This window comes from Musca domestica, unplaced genomic scaffold (assembly GCF_030504385.1).
Source record: "Musca domestica strain aabys unplaced genomic scaffold, Musca_domestica.polishedcontigs.V.1.1 5, whole genome shotgun sequence".
Classification (NCBI taxonomy): domain Eukaryota; kingdom Metazoa; phylum Arthropoda; class Insecta; order Diptera; family Muscidae; genus Musca; species Musca domestica.
Window position 1 is genome coordinate 11,983,183 of NW_026712346.1, and position 25,321 is coordinate 12,008,503.

The 25,321-nt window shown below is 36.7% G+C and overlaps 1 protein-coding gene across 1 annotated transcript; it reads left to right on the top strand.

The window, feature by feature from the left end:
• Positions 1-808: 808 nt before the first annotated feature.
• On the top strand, positions 809-24,538 carry LOC131804933 (serine-rich adhesin for platelets-like). The gene is made up of 5 exons (XM_059128164.1): positions 809-842; positions 1,221-1,423; positions 4,746-5,064; positions 5,134-9,243; positions 22,126-24,538. The coding sequence occupies exons 1-5, from the start codon at positions 809-811 to the stop codon at positions 22,773-22,775; spliced, it is 5,316 nt and encodes a 1,771-aa protein (XP_058984147.1). The 3' UTR covers positions 22,776-24,538.
• The last annotated feature ends 783 nt before the right edge of the window (positions 24,539-25,321 follow it).

The following is a 25,321-nucleotide window of genomic DNA, read 5'->3' on the forward strand; positions in this document are numbered from 1 at the left end:
GACCACATTCATTAATTGATTTGGTTAATAATTGTTTTTATGCTACTCTGGGGTAGGGAACCACCATACAGATAATTGCCACATAGGAATTTATTTAAGTAAAGTCCCCATATTGGAGTATCCCCAAGTCCACTTTCACATCTAATTGGTGGTCAGAAAAGAAAATTTTGTTTTCTATTGAATTTGTAACCCCCAAGAGAATATTGGTTGGGCCACGTTTTGGTATAACCCTTATATAAATGTATCCCTGATTTTTCAACTATTTTGGCTATTATTTGCTGTATTTAGGCTACTTTGTGAGTAGAGAACCATCTTACAGAAAAATGTCAACATACGTAAATATTTTGGTACAGTCCCCATATAGTCCCCAGGCCCGCCGATCTATAGTGATGTTTACCGATTGATGGACAACAACGCGGGTATTGCTTAATCGTCATTGAATTTTTCTATGAACAAGAACATAGACTTTTTGGGGACTCTAATGCGCAATTTGAGGTGCTATGGTAATGGGTGTAAAAGCGTAATTAACTTTGACTATTCAGAAATTATTTTGCCCTCCTTCCATAGTTATTTATTTCTATTTAGTCGAATCAATATTTATATTAAAATTTGTTCACCTTTATGAGCTAGATTTGTGAAATATTATGCTATGCAAAATTTGCATTAAAGACTAAAACTACGGGCCGGCAACGCGGACCGGGCCAGCTAGTATATATATAGATGTAATGGTATCTTGGCTAAAAATTTATCATATTTTTAAGTTTTTAGAAACATTGTAAGCTAAAACACTATAATCCAAAAAGTAGACATGGTAAATTTATCTTTCTTTTATCTAAGTCTGGGTATGATGAACATTTGTAATTGGTTCAGCCGTTCTCAACTGATTCCCTTACCAACAATTTGATTTTTTACTTATGTATAATAAAAATTAGGCGTTGCTGGTTCCTCAGCCCCAAATGAAATATTTAGGGACAGAGATAAAGTGAAAGCATCTCGTGTAATAATTTTCGAACCGATATCTTCGTATTCATATTAGATGAATCGAAATAGTGGGCGTAAAGTGGGCGTGGTCAATATTTCTTTCCAAAATAACCTAACTCAGAGTCAATGCAGTTTATCTATTTACATAACTATGTAGATACATATTATGTACGGCATATGTTTTGATTACTCTTAACACACATTCTAATATTTACTTCTTTTTTTCTTCTCCTTTACAGTATGTATGGTTAAAAGCATTTCGGAAATTGCTGAATTGTATATGACATCATGCCACAAACATAATACAAAGCCACTACAATGTATACTGGACCACTTGAAGGCGGTAGATCTAACAAAACAGTTGAGACAACCCTTGCTTTCTCTCAAGTCAATACAATTGGCGCCAAGTGATTGCGAGGCATTGGAGGAAGTCCTCAAAAGGGTAAGTTACATGGAAAATTACACGGATGCGTCGGGTATCATTGTGAGACATCGATTGTTATAGGATAAATGATAATTTGGTGCCACAATGATTGTAATTCCATTTATTGTGCGTAAAATATTTTATGTCAACTGTGGGTTATGTTCTCCTCCATAGCTATATAGTCTTCGTCCATGAAGTACATTGTTATTGCCCCTTGCGTTATGCCTATCTCTTATAATTTAAGGGAAATGTGAAATAAAATCTATTTCAAAAATTTCTAGTTCCTCCTCATCCCCACGTAGAGATCTAACCTGCAGTGGCCTGCGACCAGACCCAATGTGGGTCTTAGCTCTAATTTAGCAAAATCAGGCCGTCTTTTCTTATTAAATATAAGCTGGGCCAGAGTAATACTATGATAGAGAAACAGTAAACAACATCTCGAAGACAATTTGGGCAACGCTCTCCCGGAAGAGAACAAGGTCGCTATCTTCCTGCCGAATCCTGACTTGAAACATGAGGCGGGAATCGTTATTTTGCAAATGGACAGAAAATATAAAGAGCTGAAACTATCGATCTTCTATCTATCATAGCTTAACATTGTCGCATAGTGCTTCTCTGCAGTCTCGGATAGCTTAGACTTGTAGAATATTGAGAGAAAGCCACTAATAAAATAATTTACTTCTCTTTGTTTTGCATTTCTCAATTCGTAATGATTTTGTCGTTCCGGTAACTTACTTGGTCATGAAATACTTGTCTGACTCTTAAAACAAATTGTTCAAAGAAAAAGTGCAGAAAGTTTATTTTAATATTTATGCCCTTTATTAATGAATAAAGGAATCAAGATTGATATTGCGCCTTAATATAGTCCAATGCAAACGTTTTTTCAGACAGTTTGTAATTATAGACACCTGGCATTTCTTTGATATATGATTTGGGATTGTGGATGTATTAAGTGTTCATCATTTTCACACACCGATAATTTTCTCCTTCTTCTAACCCATTCTTTTTTATACCCTACAACACTATGTGTTGGGGGTATTATAAGTTTGATTGGGCCAAAAATTATGTAACACCACGAAATATTGATTTCCCACATAGGAAAGTATATATGGATCTTCTTATCTCGCCGAGCTGAGTCGATCTAGCTATGTATATCCGTCCGTCCGTCTGTCCGTCTGTCCATGTTAATTTGTAATCACTCTACAGGTCGCAATTATGGTCCGATCTTCACGAAATTTAAAATGGAGGTGAGGCTTGGGTCAGAATAGAACCCTATTTCTTTTGGTGATGATCCCATAATATTTAGGGGTTGAAATGGATCGGATAATATTTAGCGGGTAAAATAGACCATATCTTTTTTGTTGAAAAAATTCAAAATTTTTCATTAAACCGCGAATATTTTAAATCCCGGCGAAATCACAAAGCCATGACAAGGTTACGTCTGATCTTTACATTGATGTTAACATCCAACAAAACGGATATATAGCAAAATATGTGCGATATATATGTTTATCAAAGAAGATATGCTTGAAAAATCTCTTATATGTCGAGAACGGCTGAACTGATTTCTACAGTTTTCATTAATTCAGAATGGCCTCTTGGCAGGAAAGAAAAAAAGTCTAAAAAAATCGCATAAAAATATCTCTCTAAAGATGAAAATATTGATTTTGTAAAATTTTCTCATATTTTTTTAATTTTGTCATATTTTTGGCATATTTTCATTTTGAATTAAACGTTTGGTAATATTTCTAAAGCTAACAAAACCAAGTAGTTAGGATATCAGGATATCATATACAGATCGCATTTATGGTCCAATGCTTACGAAATTTTGCATGGAGATAAGATGAGGGTCAGAATAAAAGCCTATTCTTTTTGGAGATGATCGCCATATATTTAGGGGTTGAAATGGACCAAAAAACTGCAAAATTGTCAGCAGGTCGTAATTATCGCCCGATGCTCACGCACATTTGAATGGGGGTTACCGGACATTGCAAAAGCCAAGCAGTTTTGGATGGCCATCCAAAAATATTCAATGTGTGAAGGAGTTTGCCAACTTTTGTAGACAAAATACGAAAATGTCCATTCCAGTGACTTTTTGGAGAATTCACTTCTGACTATTTCGTTAACGCTGATTTCGTTGAAGAATATAGTCAAATGTCTGTGTTTCAGTCAAAAACCAATAATAAATGTTAATATTTTGCCACTTCTGAGAGATTATAGGTCTTTGGGAAATATTGGTTCCAGATCTTGGAAGACCATTTAAGTGCAACGTCTACCAATAAATTGGAAATGAGCAAATTAGTTTAAGTTGCTATTATTCGAAAATTAGAGAACGAAACCTGATGGTTTTCTTTTATTATTTGTCACAATATCTTGTGGAATTCTTTCGAGTATCTCGCCTATATAAACTGTATCGTTTATTGTAGTGTTGTGGGGTATTCAACGGTCGGCCCCGCTCGACTGTAGCCTTTGCTTACTTGTTTTTAAATATTGTTTATTCTTTTTGTAATTGTCATAAATTCTAGTTATTTGTATGTTTTTCAATTAATTTATGATTCCATGGAACAATCGTACATTTATGATGATATTCTGAGGAAGAACAGTACGAATTTTGGCACTTTATGCGAGTTTGGGGAGATACTTTAATTTTATTAATATTCTTTAACAATCACTATTCATCTCAGTGTTTGGACTTTTGTGGTTGAAGTTTTGTATTCAAAATTGTTAAAACTTTGGCTAGAAATTATGCGAGACAAGAGAGAAAATACAAAAACTACTTCAAAAGCTGTAGAGGACAATTTGAACATACTTTAAAAATATTTGAGCATAGTTTTAACTGGGCTGGTCTTTTTTTTAAAAAGTTTACCCAAGAACCTACCCGTTAATTCATCCTGTTCGGACGGATTAATTGGTTTAGAAGTTAGTCTGATGTGACGACTGCCAAAGAAAGGCACCATTACAAATCTGATTTTTTTTTTAATTTTAACTCGAAAATATGAATAAATTACTTAGAACTTTATTTTCTTTCGCATTTCCTTTAGTATTTTCATAAACAGGACCTAATATTTTTCAAATACAAAATAATAATTGAATTGGTTCAGTAGTACTTTCTCTATTTCTTTTGAAGCATTTAATAAGGAGTCTCTCTCTTTTATTTTTTTGGCCAAGTACATTCAGTACGATTTAGTGTATTTTTAGTTTCAAATCGATTTCAGAAAACGAATATCTTCTTTGTGTTGTCATTAATTGCTACAAATTAAAAAAAGCTGTTTAACAAACCGTTTCCTTCGCAAAAACAATTTATTAATTATTACTAAAAAGAGTGCAACTTGTATTTCAGGTGCAGTACAAATCAATAGACATTTCCGATTGCAAGCTCAACGAAACGGCTGCTAGCGCACTTTTTGAAATTATTGAATACTATGAGGCTACAAACGAACTAGATATATCATCGAATGCCACCGGGATGACGCACAGAGGATGGCTTTCTTGCACCTACATGATTAGTCACAGCCAGGAACTGCAGGTGCTGAATGCTGAGGGCAATCCCATTACAAAGATTAGTGCTGATCACTTGGGAAGTGCGCTCAACACATCCAATTTGCATACATTAAAATTGGAACGTTGCGGCCTCAAGGGAGCACCGCTGAGCAGTTTGTGTAAGATGATATGAAGTTTTGCTTAGGATATGTTATTGTTGACGCTATAGCTTTTTGAATATTTTACAGGCTTCAAACTTTTGCATAATAAAACTTTAAAGGAACTGTGGATAGCATACAATGATTTGGACTGCAATGATGCCGATACCATAGCTGAGATGTTGAAAGTCAATCATTACTTGGAATTAATTGACATAAGCAACAACAATATTGGCGACAATGGTTTGCGCCACATTGTCCAGTCGCTAATAATGCAGTCAAAAGAATTGGAAAGACGAACGACGTTTCAGCGCGCCGCGGCCATTGACGACGACGAAAGCATGTCACCGTTTGAGACTTCTGCGCCAGTTGACCTATGCGATGGTAAAGAAATGGGCGATTGGAACACCACAGACGAGAACCATTCGGCTATTAAAACCGATTGCGACGTGGACGTTGAAGCGAAATTTAAACATCCCTTGAGTAAAATAGATGAAAAGCCCAGGGTGATTGGTTGTGGGGAACCAAGTGAGGCGGGGGTAAAGCTTGACGTTGAACCCAGATCCGTGGTGTCAACTTTTAAGCCGCCTTTGATATCAACTGTTGGTTCGACCATTGAAGAAATCGACCCGGACGAGGATACGGATGACACTGTGCGTTCGAGTACTCTAAAGGGTAATTCACAAACGTCAGGTGGAGGACAGTCCATGCTAGACAAATTACTATCAATGAATAGCGAAAGCAGTAGTGAAGATGGTGTTTCCAACATCTCCACCGATACCTTAGCAGCGTGCTGTTCCGAAGACGCCAGTTTAATAAGTGACGATGTATTTGATGTCGCTGCTACAGTCACAGCACCAAAAACAATGACAACATCCGACACATTCGTAAAGTGTCCGAACGACACGGATTCCGAGATAAGTGAGGGAACAACGGAGATTTCGAGCCTCATCTCTAATCCTTCTGCAGCCAGAGTGGCTCTGGAACCATCAGTAAGCAAAGCAGATGTCGACAAACGAGATCTCATTACACCATCAACAAACAATTCAAGTTCGGCGCTGATTGAACCAGCCGCTATTCCCATTTGTAATGTTACATTAGAAGCTCCGACATCAATTCAGACCCCTCTTGTAAATAACTATGTTAGCATTAATAACAACAATGATGTCAGCAATGACAACAACAATGTAAATGCAACTTCGGTACCTGTACAAAATACATCGTCCACGATTTTTTCTGGCAGCATTGTTGATAAGACTGCCGTTGCAACTAATGTGGACATCTACGAAGTGAAGGCGGAGGAACGAAACTGCCAGCAAAGTGATGCTGACACAGGCGGCCGCATGCTGAGTGGCGAGGCTCAGACGGCCTCTGACCCCACCAACTCAATGCAACATCATGCTGCTAGCAAGGCTCTAGATGTGAATAAAAATACCAAGCTGGGAGAAGACTTCGATGACACCCACAGTACAGATTCAGCATTCGAAAGTGCCTCAGAAGGTGATATTAGTCGTCATCTGCCAGAAGAATTCACCCGCCTGTCAGCATCCCTAGAAAGCACTCGTCTAGATGATCTGGCCAAAGAATTTTCCATAGAGACCGCAACAATTGCTTCAGAGTCTAATGAATGTTTGATCGCAGTGGCAGCCAGTGTGACACCGTCCTCTACTCCAACACCGCAGAAGAAACCGTTTAGTCAGATATCAACGCCCGTTTCGGAGAGGGAGCGTTCAGTAACGGAAGCATCTAAGTCTCAGACATGTCTTTCTAACTCGCTGCCGGCCACCGAAACTGTCCTTCCTCCTACGATTCAAGTGGGATTTGGAGTTCTTGGCGAAGCCATGGAATCGCCAATAGGGCCAGTTCATGAATTTCGGGACAAAATACCCAAAGTGACTATTGCCCAGGATAGTATATCACAGAAAAGTAAAGCCGTTAGCATAATAAGTACAAGTCCCAGTCAAACACCTCCGCCACCGTCGACATCTCCCGGCGGAGTCAGTAGCGGTTTGAGACGCACCGAATCCACTTGCGCCTTCTTAACACAATCCACACGAAATCGTTCCCAGAGCACTGACAGCCTGTGTAGCGATAATTCTTTAGATGGCAGTATTGGCAGTGGTGATTTAAACTTCTCATCGTCCGCACAACTAAACGAGAAACTTACGAAGAACGACACTCTAACAAGACAACAGCGACAGCTTGAGTCGTCCGGAGAGACAAGCGCTAGGTCGCCAGGTGGACTCAAGGCTCTTGCCTTGTGGAACAACAATCTAACGAAGGAGGCGGGTTCTTCCATTTCTGATCTGCTGGCGGAAACGGTGTCACTAGAATTGCTCAACATAGGAAAGAATTGTCTAACGAATGAATTCGTTTCCACAATAAAGGACAGCCTGACTAAAAACACCACATTGACCACCTTGGGCCTGCAAAGTGCAGAGCTGAGCGACAAGGGCATTGAAACACTAACATCGATAATGACATTCGGAGGCAATTGCACGCTGCAGCGGATTGACATTCGCGGCAACAAGGTAGAGGTGGACAGTCTGACGAAAATAGCGGAAGTTTTGAAATCGAACACGTCCGTAACGCAAATTGATATCGACGACGAGCCGAAACGGCTTTCCGTGGGCAGTGAGGCCCATTTGGACTATGCGCGAGTGTTGGAGAACGTTCGTTCAATGTGTGCGCGCAACGAAAAGACTCAACAACAGGAGAAGCCCTCAATAAACACAATGAGCAAACGAAAGGGTGGTTACTACTTGGGTTCGAGAAAAATTTCTCTAACTTGCCATAGCAGGCCCGTGGTCGACACCACAAGTCCAGTTGTCGTAACATGTTCAGGGACCGCAAACAGCAAGTTAGACGTGAAACGTAAGCAAGGCACACGCCTACGGTCACCGGCTCCCAGTCCAACAACGATATCACCATCTTCGTCCCCAAATCGTACTAGCAGATTTCAGGTATTCCGAGTGTCTGAGGTTAGCCCTTTAACATCACCCAGCACACAGAAACAAGTGGCAGGGGGGCTTGCTGCTACTAAAGCCATGTCGAGCAGTAGCGTATTCATACAGTCTGTGCCCTCGGATGTCGGCCCGAACGATCCGAGTTATCCAAATTTGACGTCAACATCGCTGCCAACTTCCTGTTCCTTGCCATCTATGGCAACGATTTCGTCATCGACTCAGTCCATAAAACGATTGTCGGTTTCACCTCGTTCGCGTTTTTTAGTACACAAAGTCTACGAGGACCCCAGCGTGCCACTGTCTAGTCGCACAATACCCCCGATAACTCCTCCCATAAACCCCCCACCAACACCCATGTCGAAGAGCTCCAAAGAAGCAGCAGCACAGCAAATCAATGAGGCTACCCCGCCTGCGAAGGCAGACAAGGGTGATAACTACTTGCAGCTACTTCAAGCCAGGAGCTCCGCACAGTCTCCCTCCATTACTTGCCCCGAATCATCCCCTATTTCTTCGACGTCTCTAAGGCGTCGAGAGCAACAAGAAAGCAATACAACCACCGATTCTTGCGCAACACCTATTCTGAATGCCAGAGAACTTGGTCGAGCAACACAACAAAGTGAACAAAGTACAAATACACCAAAATCATTAATAACAAATTCAACCAATGCTGCAACGGCTCCAACGGCTGGTAGCCAGAGTGCAGTAATTCAACAGTCCCCATCTAATTTATCAACTCTTTCGACTCTATCATCGTCATCGTCCTCATCTACATCGGACTCTTCATCGTCTTCGGCGACCTCATCATCTACCTCATCGTCGTCATCCACCTCACCCGCCAGCAATGTCGACAGTTCTGACTCCTCGTCGTCGGTGCAGTCGACTGAACATGCGGACACACAGGATTTAACCATTTCGGGGCAATGTCCCATAGCAGTGTTTGGCGACAATGATATAACACTTACCAAGAACACTGTCAACGAAGCTCTTGTAACGGCAGCTGTGGCTGATGCTAGAGATAGTACAAACAGTGCCACAGCGGCGGACGACGTCGTAGCCTCACCGGCAGCACCTCAACAGCGTAACCGCAAAGCTTCATGGATTGCAAATCCAACAGCAGTTGATAAACTATTGACACTATTCCATAATCCATTTCAGCGTAGCTCATCTCCGGAATCTAAAGGCGTCACAAGTACATCAGCGATATCTACAACAGAACCGACACAATTCAGTCAAGGTACGAGTATGGATATTTTAATAGTTGCATGGTCTTTTATTTTAATGGGATGAGTCAAATGGGTTTAGTAGACAAAATGCTATTGAAATGTTTTTTTTCTAATGCACTAACATTTTTGGCAATAAGTAACAAAACGAATCAATATACAAATCAAAGGAGGGCAACAGGCAACAACAGGTTGTCGAGTTGATCTATTTCCGAGAAACATATTTCCGATCTTGGCTTTTAATCAATACAATGTTTACATGTATAAATGGACATTCTTTTCCCATAGGATCCACAGTTAAAGCGGGAAGGCCAAATGTTTCTAAGTTCAGCACGTGGTAGAAGTCTGCATATTTTTTGTAATAAATAAATTATTAGAGAACTTTTATTGCTATATTAGAAAATACACTTATATAAGTTAGTTTATTCTGCTAAGAATTATGTAGAACTAGCTGGCCCGGTCCGCGTTGCCGGCCCGTAGTTTTAGTCTTTAATGCAAATTTTGCATAGCATAATATTTCACAAATCTAGCTCATAAAGGTGAACAAATTTTAATATAAATATTGATTCGACTAAATAGAAATAAATAACTATGGAAGGAGGGCAAAATAATTTCTGAATAGTCAAAGTTAATTACGCTTTTACACCCATTACCATAGCACCTGAAATTGCGCATTAGAGTCCCCAAAAAGTCTATGTTCTTGTTCATAGAAAAATTCAATGACGATTAAACAATACCCGCGTTGTTGTCCATCAATCGGTAAACATCACTATAGATCGGCGGGCCTGGGGACTATATGGGGACTGTACCAAAATATTTACGTATGTTGACATTTTTCTGTAAGATGGTTCTCTACTCACAAAGTAGCCTAAATACAGCAAATAATAGCCAAAATAGTTGAAAAATCATGGATACATTTATATAAGGGTTATACCAAAAAGTGGCCCAACCAATATTCTCTTGGGGATTACAAATTCAATAGAAAACAAAATTTTCTTTTCTGACCACCAATTAGATGTGAAAGTGGACTTGGGGATACTCCAATATGGGGACTTTACTTAAATAAATTCCTATGTGGCAATTATCTGTATGGTGGTTCCCTACCGCAGAGTAGCATAAATACAATTATTAACCAAATCAATTAATGAATGTGGTCAAGACCAAAATGGGCCCTACTCTGAAAATTTCAATCTTTATGCGAAAAGGTTCTCTACCTCCTTAGAAACAAAGATGCCAAATAATGGCCAAAATATTTAAAAAGTGACCAAGACACCAAAAATAGCTTAAATCATACGATGGTTATATAAATATGAAATCGGGTTGTACCCTTATCCGTGAGTTATGATCGATATCATGACCTGCAAAAGCGATTTAAGGTATCTTGAATGTTTGGGAAGATTTTCTGGAAGGATACAAATCCTTTTCTTACTAAGAGTCCCATTCGCTCTACTATTTTCCACCCTTTATATTTGGTATTTTTCTGATTGTACATTGGACGGATTATTGTGACAGGAAAGAAGTAGTTCCACGCTTTGAAATGAGCCCCATTAGGCTTTTTCGGTAATTTTTGTTTGTTCAAATGTGTTCACATCTTCCAGCTGAACCACGATGTCGGCCCTGGAGTTGAAAGGTAGATGTCAGTTAACATCTTATTTCCCACTTATTTCATTTTTTGGTGAAAATTTGTATATAGTGAAAAATTATTCTTTATTTTGTTCACAAAAAATTTACTGAATTCAATTAGATAATACAAATTGAAAAAAATTGACAAAAGAAGAATAACACAATGAAAAAATCTTCAACTTGTTCGCTGATTTTTTACAGCAAATGTTTAAAGATCCTTATATAGTTTGTCAATAGAATGTACTTCTATTTTAAAATTCGATTCCATTAAAATATTTCGACATCATCTATTCCGTTTCGCCACCACATAATTCGGTACTACACTTCCATGTAACTCGCCATCAATTTCATTTCTCAAGAAATCAAGTCAATTAAATAAATTGGTATTAATATTTGAATTCCAAAATAAAATATAAAAAACACTACAAATGTACATTAGAAAAAAGTAAGTCAAAATGGAAAAAAATCATGCAAAATAAAACATTACTATTGTACATTTCAAAAGTCAAAATGAAAATGTTAGTATATCACATTTTTACGCGATTTTTTTGGATATTATCCTTTTCGGAGAGAAGACAATTCCGAATTTGTATGAATCGTTAAAATCAGTTCAGCGGTTCTTAAGTTATAAGCGTAGTAACTAACACAACTTTCTTTTATATAATAGAGATAGCTATAGATTAAAAAGTACTGACAACGACAGTTCCTCAGCCCCAAATAAATACTTAGAGGGGGATGAAAAGTCAACAGTATCTCGTGTAATAATTTTCAAACCGATATCTCCTCTATATTGGCAAATATAAGGATTTTAGACAAATCAAAATTGTGGGCGCAAAAGTGGGCGTGGTCTATATTTTTTTCTTTAAAAACCTAACTCGGGGTATGACGAAAGTTTTTACAAAAAAATATGCAAATCGGTCCAGCCGTTTTCAACTGATTCCGTTACCAACAAACAACAATTGATTTTTATATATATAGAAGAAGATATGAAATTAGATTATCAGAATATTGGAATACGCATTTGATTCGTCTCGGTGAAATAAATTCTAATATTCTATCTAAACTAAAATTAGCTACATCTCATTATGAATTTGCTTTTGCTTCGTCAACCCCTCCAATAGCTATAGTTGTCAGAAATAAAACTCATATCTATTCCTTATTGTTCATTCTGTTAATGCAGGCTAAATCGGTTAATGTCTTTTATTTTAGTGAGTATTCTCACCCTAACCTACCCTAACCGGTCTTTGATCGGACTTCCCGATCAGAAGGGCAGGCATTGCTAACAAAATTAAATGTGTATGTGTATAGATTTTTACCTTAATGCAATATTTATGAGGGTATACAGGGCCTGAGATAGGGGCATTCATATTTCCCTACATATAGTCTAATAATTTGTTTTGGCATCGAGAATGTTTTGCCATACTATGCTATTACAAGCTATTGCTTTTTCAAGTACTGATTTATATTGTAATTAATATCGTGATCGTAAGTACATCGAAAAGTATATGGAATAGTAGAGCATTTTTTATATATTGGCAGGAATAACTCGGTCCTACAGAGTTTCGAGGTTATTGTCACTGCCTCTTAACTTCGATACACGATTACGCTATGCTACACGCTAAACGTAAATTAACAAATTGTTAATACCCGCATGACAGTCGAAATATTGTCATATGTACTATCCCTGCATCCAAAATTTGTGAATCTTCCGATGTTTTGTTTACCGACCCTTGCTGCCAGATGCTTCTTACTATGCCAAGAGAAAAACTTAAAATTGGCAAAAATCAAAGTACTTATATCAGCCGTTTTTGTAAATGGATCTGAGACTGGACTGGCTCAGATTCGTAGCATATGTAAATTTAACTAAAATCTCGCTGAAAATTCTGTTTTTTTTTAGAAAGATTCTTTTTTATACCCTCCACCTTGGAAAGGAGGGTATATTAACTTTGTCATTCCGTTTGTAACATCCTTAAATATTCGTCTTAGACCCCATAAAGTATATATATTCATAATCAGCATAAAATTCTAAGTCGATTTAACGATGTCCGTCTGTCTGTCTGTCCGTCTGTCTGTTGAAATCACGATACAGCCCACATGATTTGACGTAGAGCGCCAAAATTTAGCAGAGCTATTTGCATTGTGTCTAGGATGGTTGGTATTGAAAATGAGATATATCGGTTCACGTTCTGGTATAGTCCCCATATAACGGTACCTCCCGATATTCGGTATTTTGATGATTTATGCCACATTTTTTCACGGATTTGTCTGGAAATTGGTATTTGTAGGTCATAACGGGTCCCTGAGCGTGTGGCAAAACATTGCATGTATAGGTCCACGTTGTGGTATAGCCCCCATATAAAGGTACCTCCCGATATTCGGTATTTTTATGGTTTTTGCCACATTTGTTCACTGATTTGTCTAAAAATTGGTATTTGTGGGTCATAATGGGTCCTAGTTCGTGTAGCGAAACATTGTAATTATAGGTCCACGTTTTGGTATAGCCCCCATATAACGGTACCTCCCGATATTCGGTAATTTAATGTTTTTTGCCACATTTCTTCTAATGTGTCTTTTACCCTAAGGTGGAGGGTATTAAAAGTTTGGCCCGGCCGAACTTAATGTTTTTTACTTGTTAATATTGACTTTGGATTCCTATTTGATTCCTATCTACATCAAACGACTTAAAACCAAGAGTTTTCCACTACACTGAAGTTGGTTTAAGTCATTAACTACATAGTTGCGCTCCTCAATTATGAGATTTAAAAGAAGCAAGTAAAAAAGCTGTATGTTCGGCCGGGGCGAACTTTGAATACCCTCCACCATTTGGAACGAATATAAAATCCGTTAAAAATATGGGGGCTATACCAAAACGTGGACCTACATGGCCCATTTTTAATACCAAAAATCCTGCAGACATAACATACATTTGAGAAAAATTTTATTAATCTACTTCAATTCTTTCGGAAGCTAGAGCGATTTCCACAGACGGACGGACATCGCTAAATCGACATAGAATTTTATGCTGATCAAAAATATATATACTTTGTGGGGTCTAAAATGTATATTTCGTGGTGTTACAAACGGAATGACAAACTTAATCAACCCTCCATACTATGGGGGAGGGTATAAAAACACCGGAAATCCAACTTTGAATGTTGTTGATGAATGTAGTGGACATATCGAAAGTCATACATTAGGAAGATCTTGTCCAAGTCCAGCACTTCAATTCTTTTGTAACAGGTGTATACAAATTGCTATGTTCATCTAGAAATCCAACCATTAACACCGACACAGCTTCCAAAGAAATAATTTTTAATGACAAATATCATGAGACCTTGTCCAAAAAAAAATATATAAAAATACATTAAAACATTTCACGAAATATGGAATTTTGAACCTTAAATTCAAAGATAAAGACATATTTTTTTATATTATCAATAGCTGGCCGAGTCCGCGTTGATCCTTTTTTCAGTAAGAGTTTGAGAGGTAAAAACCTAAATAATATAGCATATATATTAAAAAGTATACATTAACTTTTTATAATAGGGGTTTGGGGTTTCTCTACCTCCAAAGTAGCCTAAACACTTTTTTTAAGTCAACTCGATCCGAAAATATAATCAAAACTCTCGAAATAGGTAAAATCAGAAGGTACTATCATATGAGCGCTAAACCGAAATATTGACATTGAAAAATTTCCGCGAAGGGGTCTTCTACCAGAAGCTAGATGGCAAATAAGGGCAAAATAAATTGAAAAATGTGACCAAGACCCTGGTAATAGCTAAAATCACCGGATACCTTCACATAAGAGTTAAAATGAAGCATGGTCCTATACTTATAATTATTTGAAAGAATTTGTTCTTCTTTCTGAAATCACAAAATACCAACATTTGAGGAAATTGAAAGGGGCTATATAATTTCAGGGTGGCTATATCAAATTGTAGAACAACCTGGGATTTTTATTTACCAACCGAAAAATTTCCTAACTCAAAGATTGTCTGCGGCGCAGTGTAATTACTGACGATAGCGCATAATGCCCGTATAACGTTACCTATGATTTAAGGTTATTTTTAAGGGTTCGGAAAATTTTTCCGAGTATATGAATCCTTTTCTTACTATATTTTTAATTCATTCCACTATTTTGTATAGTCCGCATATTACAGTGCCTCTTCATATTCGGTATTTCACTGATTGAAGTCCCAATGAATTTTTAATTTTGAGTTCTCATTGGATGGATTATTTCCATATCTAATCAAAATTGAAAAGTTGGGTATGGCAACCATATAACAGCATGTATACAAAATATGCAAACTTTCTCGATTTTTTTTTTCAATAAGAATTTTCGATTCCAAAAGGCATTCTGAAACAATTGTACACAAAATTCCATATCATAATGTAGAGATATGATTTTAGATAAAATTCAAATAGATTTATTTATAAAAATTTAATGTTGGAATGTAAAAAATAAAGTGAAAATACAAATTCAAAGAATATTTATTTGAGAGATGCGCGCACACGACCGGCTGGTTTAAGAGGTAGATGAAGACTGACTCACACAATTGAGTATGCGTGCCTAGGTGTTTTTTCTCTCTCCCACAATTCGGCCTTCCTGCATTGGATTCGCCTCGAATCCGTCATCTTCTTCTTCTGGCCAGGGCTTGAGAAACTCGGCGCAAGTGGTCGTCTGTTTAGGGCCTTCCCCTTCGCTTATTTTCACAACATCGTATGTATTATGTGGCTTCACTTTGGCTATACGGTAGGGACCAAAATACTTCGGTCTAAGCTTAAGTCCTCCTCCAAGTTGTGTCCTTTTAATAGCAACTATGTCGCCGATATTGTATTGACATGCTGGCTTTCGTCTCAGGTTGTATGTTTTCTTATTTTCTTCTTGTAGTTTAGAAATGCTTAACTTAGCTTCTCGTCTAGCTTCGGTACGTTGATGATCAAATTTAGAAACAACTTCTTGCTCTAACAGCTCTTTGATGCGGATATCTTCTTTGCTATGCATTTTAGTACCAATTAATACTTCAAACGGCGTAGAATTGATACTGCGGTTGAAAGTCGAGTTTAGGATTTGTTGGACCTTTCCAACATACTTGTACCATTTGGTCGGATCTTCCATACTCATCTTGGCTAATACTGGAACAATGATACTATTCATCCTCTCAATTTGACCATTAGCCCTTGGCAAACCTGTTGTTATCTTCAAATGTAGAATACCTTCGTCTTCACAGTATTTTTGGAAATCAGTCGAAGTAAATGCTGCTCCTCGGTCGGAAATAATTTGAGTAGGATTCCCAAATGTGATGCTTTGTAGGCTTAATTTGGTTATGGCGTCTTTTGCTGTTGTGGACTTAGTAGGGTACAACCAACAAAATTTAGTAAACGAGTCTATAACAGCAAATACGTGATTATAGTTTTTGTTAGTAGACTCCAGTGGTCCGAGGAAATCGATGTGATATGTCTTGAGGGGGGTTTCTTCTTTTGGCAACGGATTAAGTTCACCTTCTTGCTTGCCTTTCTTTCTATCTATCACAATACAAGGAACGCAGTTGGAAATATGGAACTTGATCTTCTCTTCAAGATTAGGAATGTAATAATCACGACATATTAAATCTTTGGTCTTTTTGACAGCAAAGTGTCCATTCTCGTGGGCTTGTCGAATCACTTCTCTTTGAATACCTTGCGGCACCACCAAAAGTTCGTTGTCGTTCACAATTTTGTAAAGTATCTCACCTTTGAGAAAGTAGTCTTTATAGCTTTTTGTTGTTTTTAATATTTCCATTACGGTTAAAAGGTTTTCATCTTGCATTTGAGAACGTTTAATTTTTTCGACAATTCCATGTTCTTTCGAAATAATTATGACAGGATAACGGGAAAGTGCATCTACATGTCTCATTTGTTTTCCTGGTCGATGCTCCACGGTGTAGTTATATTCTTGAAGAAAAAGTATCCAACGCGCGACACGAGTAAATAGGTCTCTTTTCTCTAGCGTCTTTGTAAATGCGTTGCAATCGCTTACGATTTTAAAATGTGTCCCAAGCAAGTACACTCTGAATTTCTTCAACGCTTCGATAACGGCAAGGATTTCTAACTCATAACTTGAATATTTTTTCTCTTGATCGGTCGTCTTTTTACTCATGTAGTATACTGGGTGAAGCTGGTCGTCATCAGGAGACTTTTGTAATAGGACTGCGCCGTACCCTTCCATTGATGCATCGGTATGAACTTCGGTTTCATAGTTTTGTTGATAAATTTTTAATACTGGTTGCTGACTCATAATGGATTTTAGCTGATTAACTGCGACAATCTGTGCATCCTTCATCTCAAATTTGCAGTTTTGTTTCTTCAGGTCGGTTAGCGGTTTAGCAACAATTGAAAAATTAGGTATGAACTTACGGAAATAACTCGCTAAACCCAGAAAGCTTTCCAGTTGCTTTAAATTCTTCGGGACATGAAATTTTACCAGAGCTTCGATCTTATCAGGAGAGGGTGCAATCTGTTTATTTTCAATTACATAACCAAGGAACTGTATTTTCCTTTTTAAAAAATGGCACTTCCTCAAATTAATCTCCAAACCATATTCTTCGCAAAGTTTTAAAACAAGTTGTAGATTTTTTACTGCTTCATTTTCATCTCTAGCAGTGATTATTATGTCATCTATGTACGGTAATGCTATGCCTTTTCTAGTCAGGTCACGAAATATTGCGTTGACATGGCGCTGGAACACTCCGGGTGAGTTGCATAAACCAAATGGGACTTTCAAAAATTGATATTGCCCACTATGTGTTACAAAAGAGGTATATTTCCTGCTTGATGCCTCAACAGCCACGTGAAAAAATCCATTCTTGAGATCAATCGTAGAAAATATGTTGGCGTCTTGGAGTCGATCAAGTTGGTCTTCTATCAACGGTAATGGATACCTATCTTTCACCATCATCTTATTTATCTTGCGGAAATCAATACAGAGTCTCGGTTCACCATTTTGTTTTTTGACTAAAACCACTGGACTGCAGTATTCGGACTCGGATGGTTCAATTATACCGTCTTGTAACCATTTTTCCACTTGAAGGTCAACAATATTTCTTTCAGAAATTGGCAAACGTCTTGGTGTACTATGGACTGGTGTTTCGTCCTTAAGAATAATCTTCATTTCGACATTTGTAGTTTTTGATTTAGCTGGTTGATAGCGTTCTATCAATTTCTGTACTTCCAGCTTAGCCTTATCACTAGCGCTCTCTTCAATGTCGATTTTGCTCACGTTACCATCCTCTAATGTGTTCAAAAGCATAATTTTGTGGATTTCTTCGTCGGCTTCACTTAGTAATTTCCGTATTTTCAAACCATCGGGTGAAATACTTATTTCAGCAAAATCACAAAATTCATTGCCCAAAATTAGGTCTACGTCAATTAAATTGGGTGGAACAACATGTCGAGTCAAAGCATAATTGTCGTCGTTGATTTTAATGTTTTGCTCAAAATTTCCAAGCGGCTTAATTTTATTTTGGTTACCAAAACCAACAAGGTAAAAATCAGATTTGGCAAGTTTCGGTTCATTCAGCTTCTTGTAAGTATCATAAGATATTATATTAAATTTACTTCCCGTATCGAACAATGTTCTTGCAGTAAACGGTTGTTGACTTAAAAATTGTACATCAAACTCCATGGGATTTCGTTTTATTGTTACTAGCTGGCGAACGTTTGCTATTTCTTGTTTAGCTGGACAGTCTTTAGATATGTGGCCAAATTTGTTGCAGCCAAAACATTTCACGCCTTTATCTTTGTCCTTACAGTTTCTAGACTCATGACCATTTTTGCCACAATTAAAACAAGGTTTCCCCTTAACGTCGTTCTTTGGTTTATTTGATGCAAATCCTGCATGTTTTTGCGTAGTCGTTTTCTTTACCATAGTCTCATAACACTTCAATTTCATTTTAAAATTGTCTAAATTTGTAGCGCCGTATAAAATGGATTTGTTTATAGTTAAATCATTTATGCCGTCGATAACATATTCCATCAGGGTACTTTCATCAATATTTCCACGTGAGGCTAATTTTTTCATATTAAAAAAGTATTCATGAACAGATTCGCCTCTGTTCATTTTGCGCTCTATCATCATTTTATGCAATTGTGCACTATTCACAGTTGCGCCAAATTCGTTCCTCAACGCTCTCGTCAATTTTGCATACGATGTGATACCTCGCTCACTCGTTATGAATAATCTGGCTATCCCTTTTAACGACTTTTTAGCGAAAATAAACTTCTGAAATTCATCAAAACCCATGATAGTTGAAGTTTCATCAAACTCCTCTATCCATGATTCAATCGGCATATTACCATCGCCGTCAAACGAGGGAATAGATTCTTCAATGTCTCTGTAGTTTATTGCAAATCGTTGCATGCTCAAAGAATTTGCTTTTCCTTCTTTAACTAACTGTTGTTTAACGTTCCTATGTTCATAAGTATTGGTGCATTTTGAGTAACTCGTGGTTTTGTTTTTGTTTTGATTTCTTACTACTCTGTCTCTGCCGGCGTTAGCATTGTGTTTCTCCTTTGCAGCGTCGTCACCTCTGAGAGTATTGTTTTCTACGTCGTTAAATACAATGGTTTTATCATTTTCGTCGTTAACATCATCATCGTCGTCGTCATCATCATTATTGTCATAATTACCGTCGTTGCGCTTGTTATAATCTTCGCTGCACTCGTCATTATCGTCGTTCTCGGCATTGCTTTCAACATCATCGTCGTTCTCTTGACAACATAACAATTGTCCCTTCTTCAAGTTGATAAATATGTGTTGAAACAGATCGGAGTAGTTGTAACTCAAACCTTAAACATTGCACACAGCAACCAAATCTCCGTCGTTTAGGTTCTCTTCGACGTATTTTCTTTTAAGTACATAAACGTCGTCGTCCACATCGAAGACAAACCCTTGGAACTGGCGTAGACGTTTTCGGTTATCGCGGTCTCCTTCTTCCTCAAAAACGAATTTGTGCAGTGCAGTAATCGTCGTTTTCTTTGCTCTCAAAATATTGTTCCTTACGTCCAGAAAATCACCTAAAGCACTCATATTTCTGTCTCTTGCTTTTACTCGCTGCTTTTCAAAATAGTTTTTGTTTTTCTCGATTGCTTTTTCTGAGAAGTCGGCGTATCTCTTTTCGACACGAAATTTACTTTTAAACGTGATCTCTACTATGAAACGACTTTGAACATTGATTCACTGGGGTTGTTTTTCAATGAATAAGTTTCTCTTTTTTTTACAACACTTTCAAATAAATTATCCTTGGTTGAGCCCCCAATTTTGTAGAGATATGATTTTAGATAAAATTCAAATAGATTTATTTATAAAAATTTAATGTTGGAATGTAAAAAATAAAGTGAAAATACAAATTCAAAGAATATTTATTTGAGAGATGCGCGCACACGACCGGCTGGTTTAAGAGGTAGATGAAGACTGACTCACACAATTGAGTATGCGTGCCTAGGTGTTTTTTCTCTCTCCCACAATAATAGAACAGTCAATTTTTTCAGTTCCGCGATTTTTCTCAAAATTTTCTTTCATGACAACGTTTCCACTGTTATTACAAATAACCAAAAGAAAATTTGAGTCAAATCGTCCCAGCCGTTCTCAACTTATCTGTTACTATACTTTTGCAATTTTTTACATATAAATTTAAAGAAGTAGGTGTGGCTAGTTCCTCTGCCCCAAACAGATACCTAGGGGTGGAGGGAGAGTCAAGATTACGTCGTATACTAACTGTGGAACAGATATCCTCAAAAAATGGGCGCATAATTGGGCGTGGCCACTTTTTCTTTGCATAAAAACCTAAATCGGGGTAGGACGAACATTTAAAAAAACATATCCAAGTAGTTCCAGCCGGTCTCAACTGATTCAATTACCAACGAACAACAATTGGTTTATATATAGATTAAAAAGTAGGCGTGGTCAGTTCTTCAGCCTCCAAATAAATACATAGGATTGGATGGAAAATCAACAGTATCTCGTGTAATAATTTTCAAACCGATATCTTCATTATTTTGGCAAATAGTGGGCGTAAAAGTTGGCGTGGTCAATATTTTTTTCTTTAAAAACCTAATTCGGGGTATGACGAACGTTTGTACAAAAAATTATGCAAATCGGTTTAGCCGTTCTCAACTGATTCCATTACCAACAAACAACAATTAATTTATATATAGATTATGAGTAACTCTCGTCCTGTTTATCTAACAATCTGTTTTCCTTTTTGGAAAATACTCTTGCCATTTTCACAGATTTATCTTCTTATAAATGAATGAATTGCCAGAATTGTTACAATCAATTGATTTCTAATCAAATGAATAAATAAAATTAGATTTATTTAAGGATTGTTATATATTTGTAAATAAATGTAAATGAAATATTTTGTTGTTGCAAAATGGTCAGGCTTAATCCCTTTATTGTTGTTTTTATAAAAACAACGTTTGTTTATTAGTGGAGAGCGATGGCAATGTTTACCAGGGGGTAAGACAGATGTAAATGTTTATAAGTGCGGTTGTAAGATTTAGAAGATTTTCCAAAAGAATTTTAGTTTTATTGAATTCTTTCTATTGAGCTGTTTTTTTGTTACAGAAATTATTTTTTAATATCCCAGACAAAAACAAGGGAACTGATGAGGATTGGTGGCTCTTTTCGAAAGCTAGGTATTTCCTGCCTTACCCCCTGGTAAACATTACCATCGTTCTCCACTAATAAACAAACGTTGTTTTTATAAAAACAACAATAAAGGGATTAAGCCTGGCCATTTTGCAACAACAAAATACTATGGTATCCCGAACAAACAAGCCAACACTGCTCTGTAAATGAAATAAATGAATTGAATATCAATTGAAATATGCCATTGCGTTTGCCAGCGATAGTATGTGTTCTAACATTTTTATTTTATACGATGCTGCTGCAAGCGCCATTCTCATTTCGGTCAAGTCAACCGTTTTATTTCGTTTAATTAATTCGTGTAGAAAGAATTTTCTAAAAAGGCTTGAACAAGTGGGAAAAGTGTCTCTTCCGACATAGCATCACGCTCCGAAACTACCAGTGTAGCGCTTTGTGTCTACAATGACTTTTTTCTTATAAACACGAATATAAAAAATAACTTCTTATTATGTTATATCTTTATATGTATATGCTATTCAATCAAATTTGTTTTTATCTACTTTAAATGCTTGCCAACGATATGATGCCAATGTGTATGAAATATATCTCACCACACTCCACTTTTTTATTTTTACGAATTTTTTAGCGCCTTTGGAACAATGCACTTTGGATCAGCAACTTTCGGCTACTTCAAAAACGCTTTTGCCTTTAAGAAAACAGTCACCTCCATCATGGTCCAAACTGGGCACAGACATGTTTATTGCTGCCAATAGCAATAACGCAGATTTGGCAAATACTGTGGCAACCACTGCTGCTGCCGTCGTTACAGAACAATCAAGGTCATTTTTGGATGCAGCCTCAAAACAATTTCGCGTGTTTCGTCAAAATTTATCATTTGGCAACGAGTCAGTCACCACGGCATCGACGACGACAATAACCTCATCTACCGTTAACAATCCCAATAGTGGAGAAGCAGAAATGATGACCGGTATGTTGCACAGCAACAGTGGTGCTGCCGCAGGTGTCGTTGGTGGCATCACCAGTTCTTGTTGTATAGCTCCATCATCCTCCGCAGTCGAATGCAATGTCGACACTTTACCCACCGATGTAAAACAAGAAATTAAAGAAAACATTTCCCCCGAACACACAATTAACGAGGAGACATTACGAACCATACAGAAAATGGCGGGCAACGCAACGCCACCAACTGCATCAGTAACGACACCAGCCGAGTGTAATTACGACGTTGAAGATTTTGTTACGAAGGACACACAAACTGGACATGAACAGAAATGAATCAAAATATTACATGGATCTAATTATTCGCACAATATGGAATCAGCAGCAGCAGCAGCAGCCACAGTAGCCACTTCAACTTTTAAAACTATTCTGGAATTTTTTTATACCTATTAAGTTCACCAAAATGCTTACACTTTAATTTACAAACACACTCATTCTACACACACACACACACACACACTCAGCAATTGGTTTTTCTAAAAATTAATAAGTTTATACACCGTTCGTTACATACACACAATTCGTCATAATTTTTTTATTAAGTGATTATTTTCGCCTCGTTTTTCTTTTTATAAAGTTATTGTGTTTGCTTATATTTTGAGCCTTGATCCACCTACACACACACACACAATTACAAATTATTATCACTATCTTCTTGTAGCCAGCCAACACACATTAGTTTAAGCGTTTTTTTTTTTTTTTTTGTATTACTATCAATATAAATATTATGATACGATTATGATGGACCCACATTTAAAGGTAATCTTAAATATATGAGATCTTTTACATTTCTTTGTACTATTGCAGTCAGCGACCGCAGGCTCAGTGTATGTGCATATTTGGCCAAGTGGATAAAGCGACCGATGCAGGATCGAAGAAACAACTGAAACCCGCATGAAAGTGTACGTTAAGTACAGCATATGTACATGCAGCGCGGATCGTTGTATAACCATTATATGTTTGTCCTTTCCATCTCTTCGTGGATGCATATTTTATTTTGAGTCTGAAACAAGGACGGTCTGTATCTTTGTGGTCATTTTCTAGCAAAATGGTGTTAGATATATGTATATTTTTTTAAAGACGTCATCTCTCAGCACATTTATGTGTATAATCCATTATTATTATTATTCTTATAAAAAATAAATTCCATAGACGTTTTGCAAACTAAAATCTGAGAAACGGCGTCGAATATGACTGTAATGAAAAATTTGGAAATTATCGCCCGTTCTTCATTTGACGGAGAGAAATGAAAAGAAAACAAACTGGTACCGAAGAGTAAGATCGCCGTTGCACAATGCAAAAGTCACATGCCCATTCTATAGGAATGGCAGCAGCAACAACAACAATATTAACTCCTATTACGGCAAGGAAAGCACAACCACCAGCCCCCCATCCCCATTGATCTCAATGTATGTGATAATGTCGCAACACTAAGAGAGTTGCGTCGCTTACTAATACTAATACAGTTTATTATAGTTAGTCAAACTAAATAACAACAAAAACAAACAATACATGTATATTTATGAATACATAATGAAGAACAATTGTTAATAGTAAATATATGCGATTATATATTAATTATTAATTATTGTTTACTAATTAAATAATTAATTATTGTTATATTTTATAGTTTTATATAATCTGTCCAGCACACTACACTTCCCCCAATTTTGAGTTTATTTGAAATTGTTTTTATTTTAGTGGCAAATGCTACCTCCTCCTCCGGAATGGAATGTTGTTGTGCATCTCGAACACCGGTTACTTGTGCAGCGGTTGGAACAATCTTCGCGTAGCAAACTTACTTAACAATTTATAAAAATAACAATCCAAAGAGAAATTTACAAATTTATATAACTATTACAAAAATATATTGTACCTACATGCATACAGAATGTAAATCGACCTACTACAAGTCACAGCAATTAGTAGCTAAGTAAATGTCTAAACTGATATTTACAATCATCCTGCAAACCCCGTAAAAATTGAGTAAAATTAGTTGAATAGAAACCAATAAAGGAACACAAAATGATATAAATTAACATTAATCAATCGTTATTACACACAAACACAAACCAAATCACACATTAACACTTTATAGAGTTTTGTATTTCTGTGTGACATTTAGATTGAAACCTAATTGAAACAAAATTAAAAAAACTACATACAAATACATATATACAAGAAATACATACGTTTAGCTTTCACAATATTAATGCCTTTTTGGGCATTGTTAACATACGAAAATCCTGAACATAAATGTACTATTTTAAATTTTGGCTAGAGTCACTTAAAATTTCAGCTCCTTTTGCCTGATTTTGGGAAATTTCTTTTTTGTTTCGTTAGCAATAAGCATAATTATCTAGAAACATTAGTTTTATTTAAAAAGTGAGAATTAAAGTTGACCTACATTGACGTTTATTTAAATATAACAAATTGGCCATATTATATAATTTTAAATTATACCATGCAGTGCTATTCTTTTGAGTAACAAATATTTGTTTATAGGAATTGTATGTTGCTCTCCCTTTGTTTTTTTTTTTTCGTATTCATCAACCTTATTCGAAATAAAGTGATTGATGTGTGTTAGAAACTACCATCTTTAAAAATTATTATTTTTCTTTTAATACTGTCAAGTGATCGATTGAAGTCTGTTGGTTTCCGTATACTCAAATGAAATACAACGACCGTTTTTATATTAAATTAAGAATTCACAAACGTTTATTAAAATCAATTATACGAGCTTAAACTAGTACGCCTTGTCAGGTTGGCTTCGTATCTTCAACTTTTTACATTTTAAAAATTCAGGGTTGTATCCGGGTTGC

What these genes read in the sequence shown, in the direction of transcription:
- LOC131804933 (XM_059128164.1), top strand. Translation starts at nt 809, where the DNA reads ATGGTAAATTTATCTTTCTTTTATCTAAGTCTGG. An exon ending in TGGAGGAAGTCCTCAAAAGG is followed by an intron (nt 1,424 to 4,745) that starts GTAAGTTACATG and finishes CTTGTATTTCAG; the next exon opens with GTGCAGTACAAATCAATAGA. An exon ending in ACCGACACAATTCAGTCAAG is followed by an intron (nt 9,244 to 22,125) that starts GTACGAGTATGG and finishes CGAATTTTTTAG; the next exon opens with CGCCTTTGGAACAATGCACT.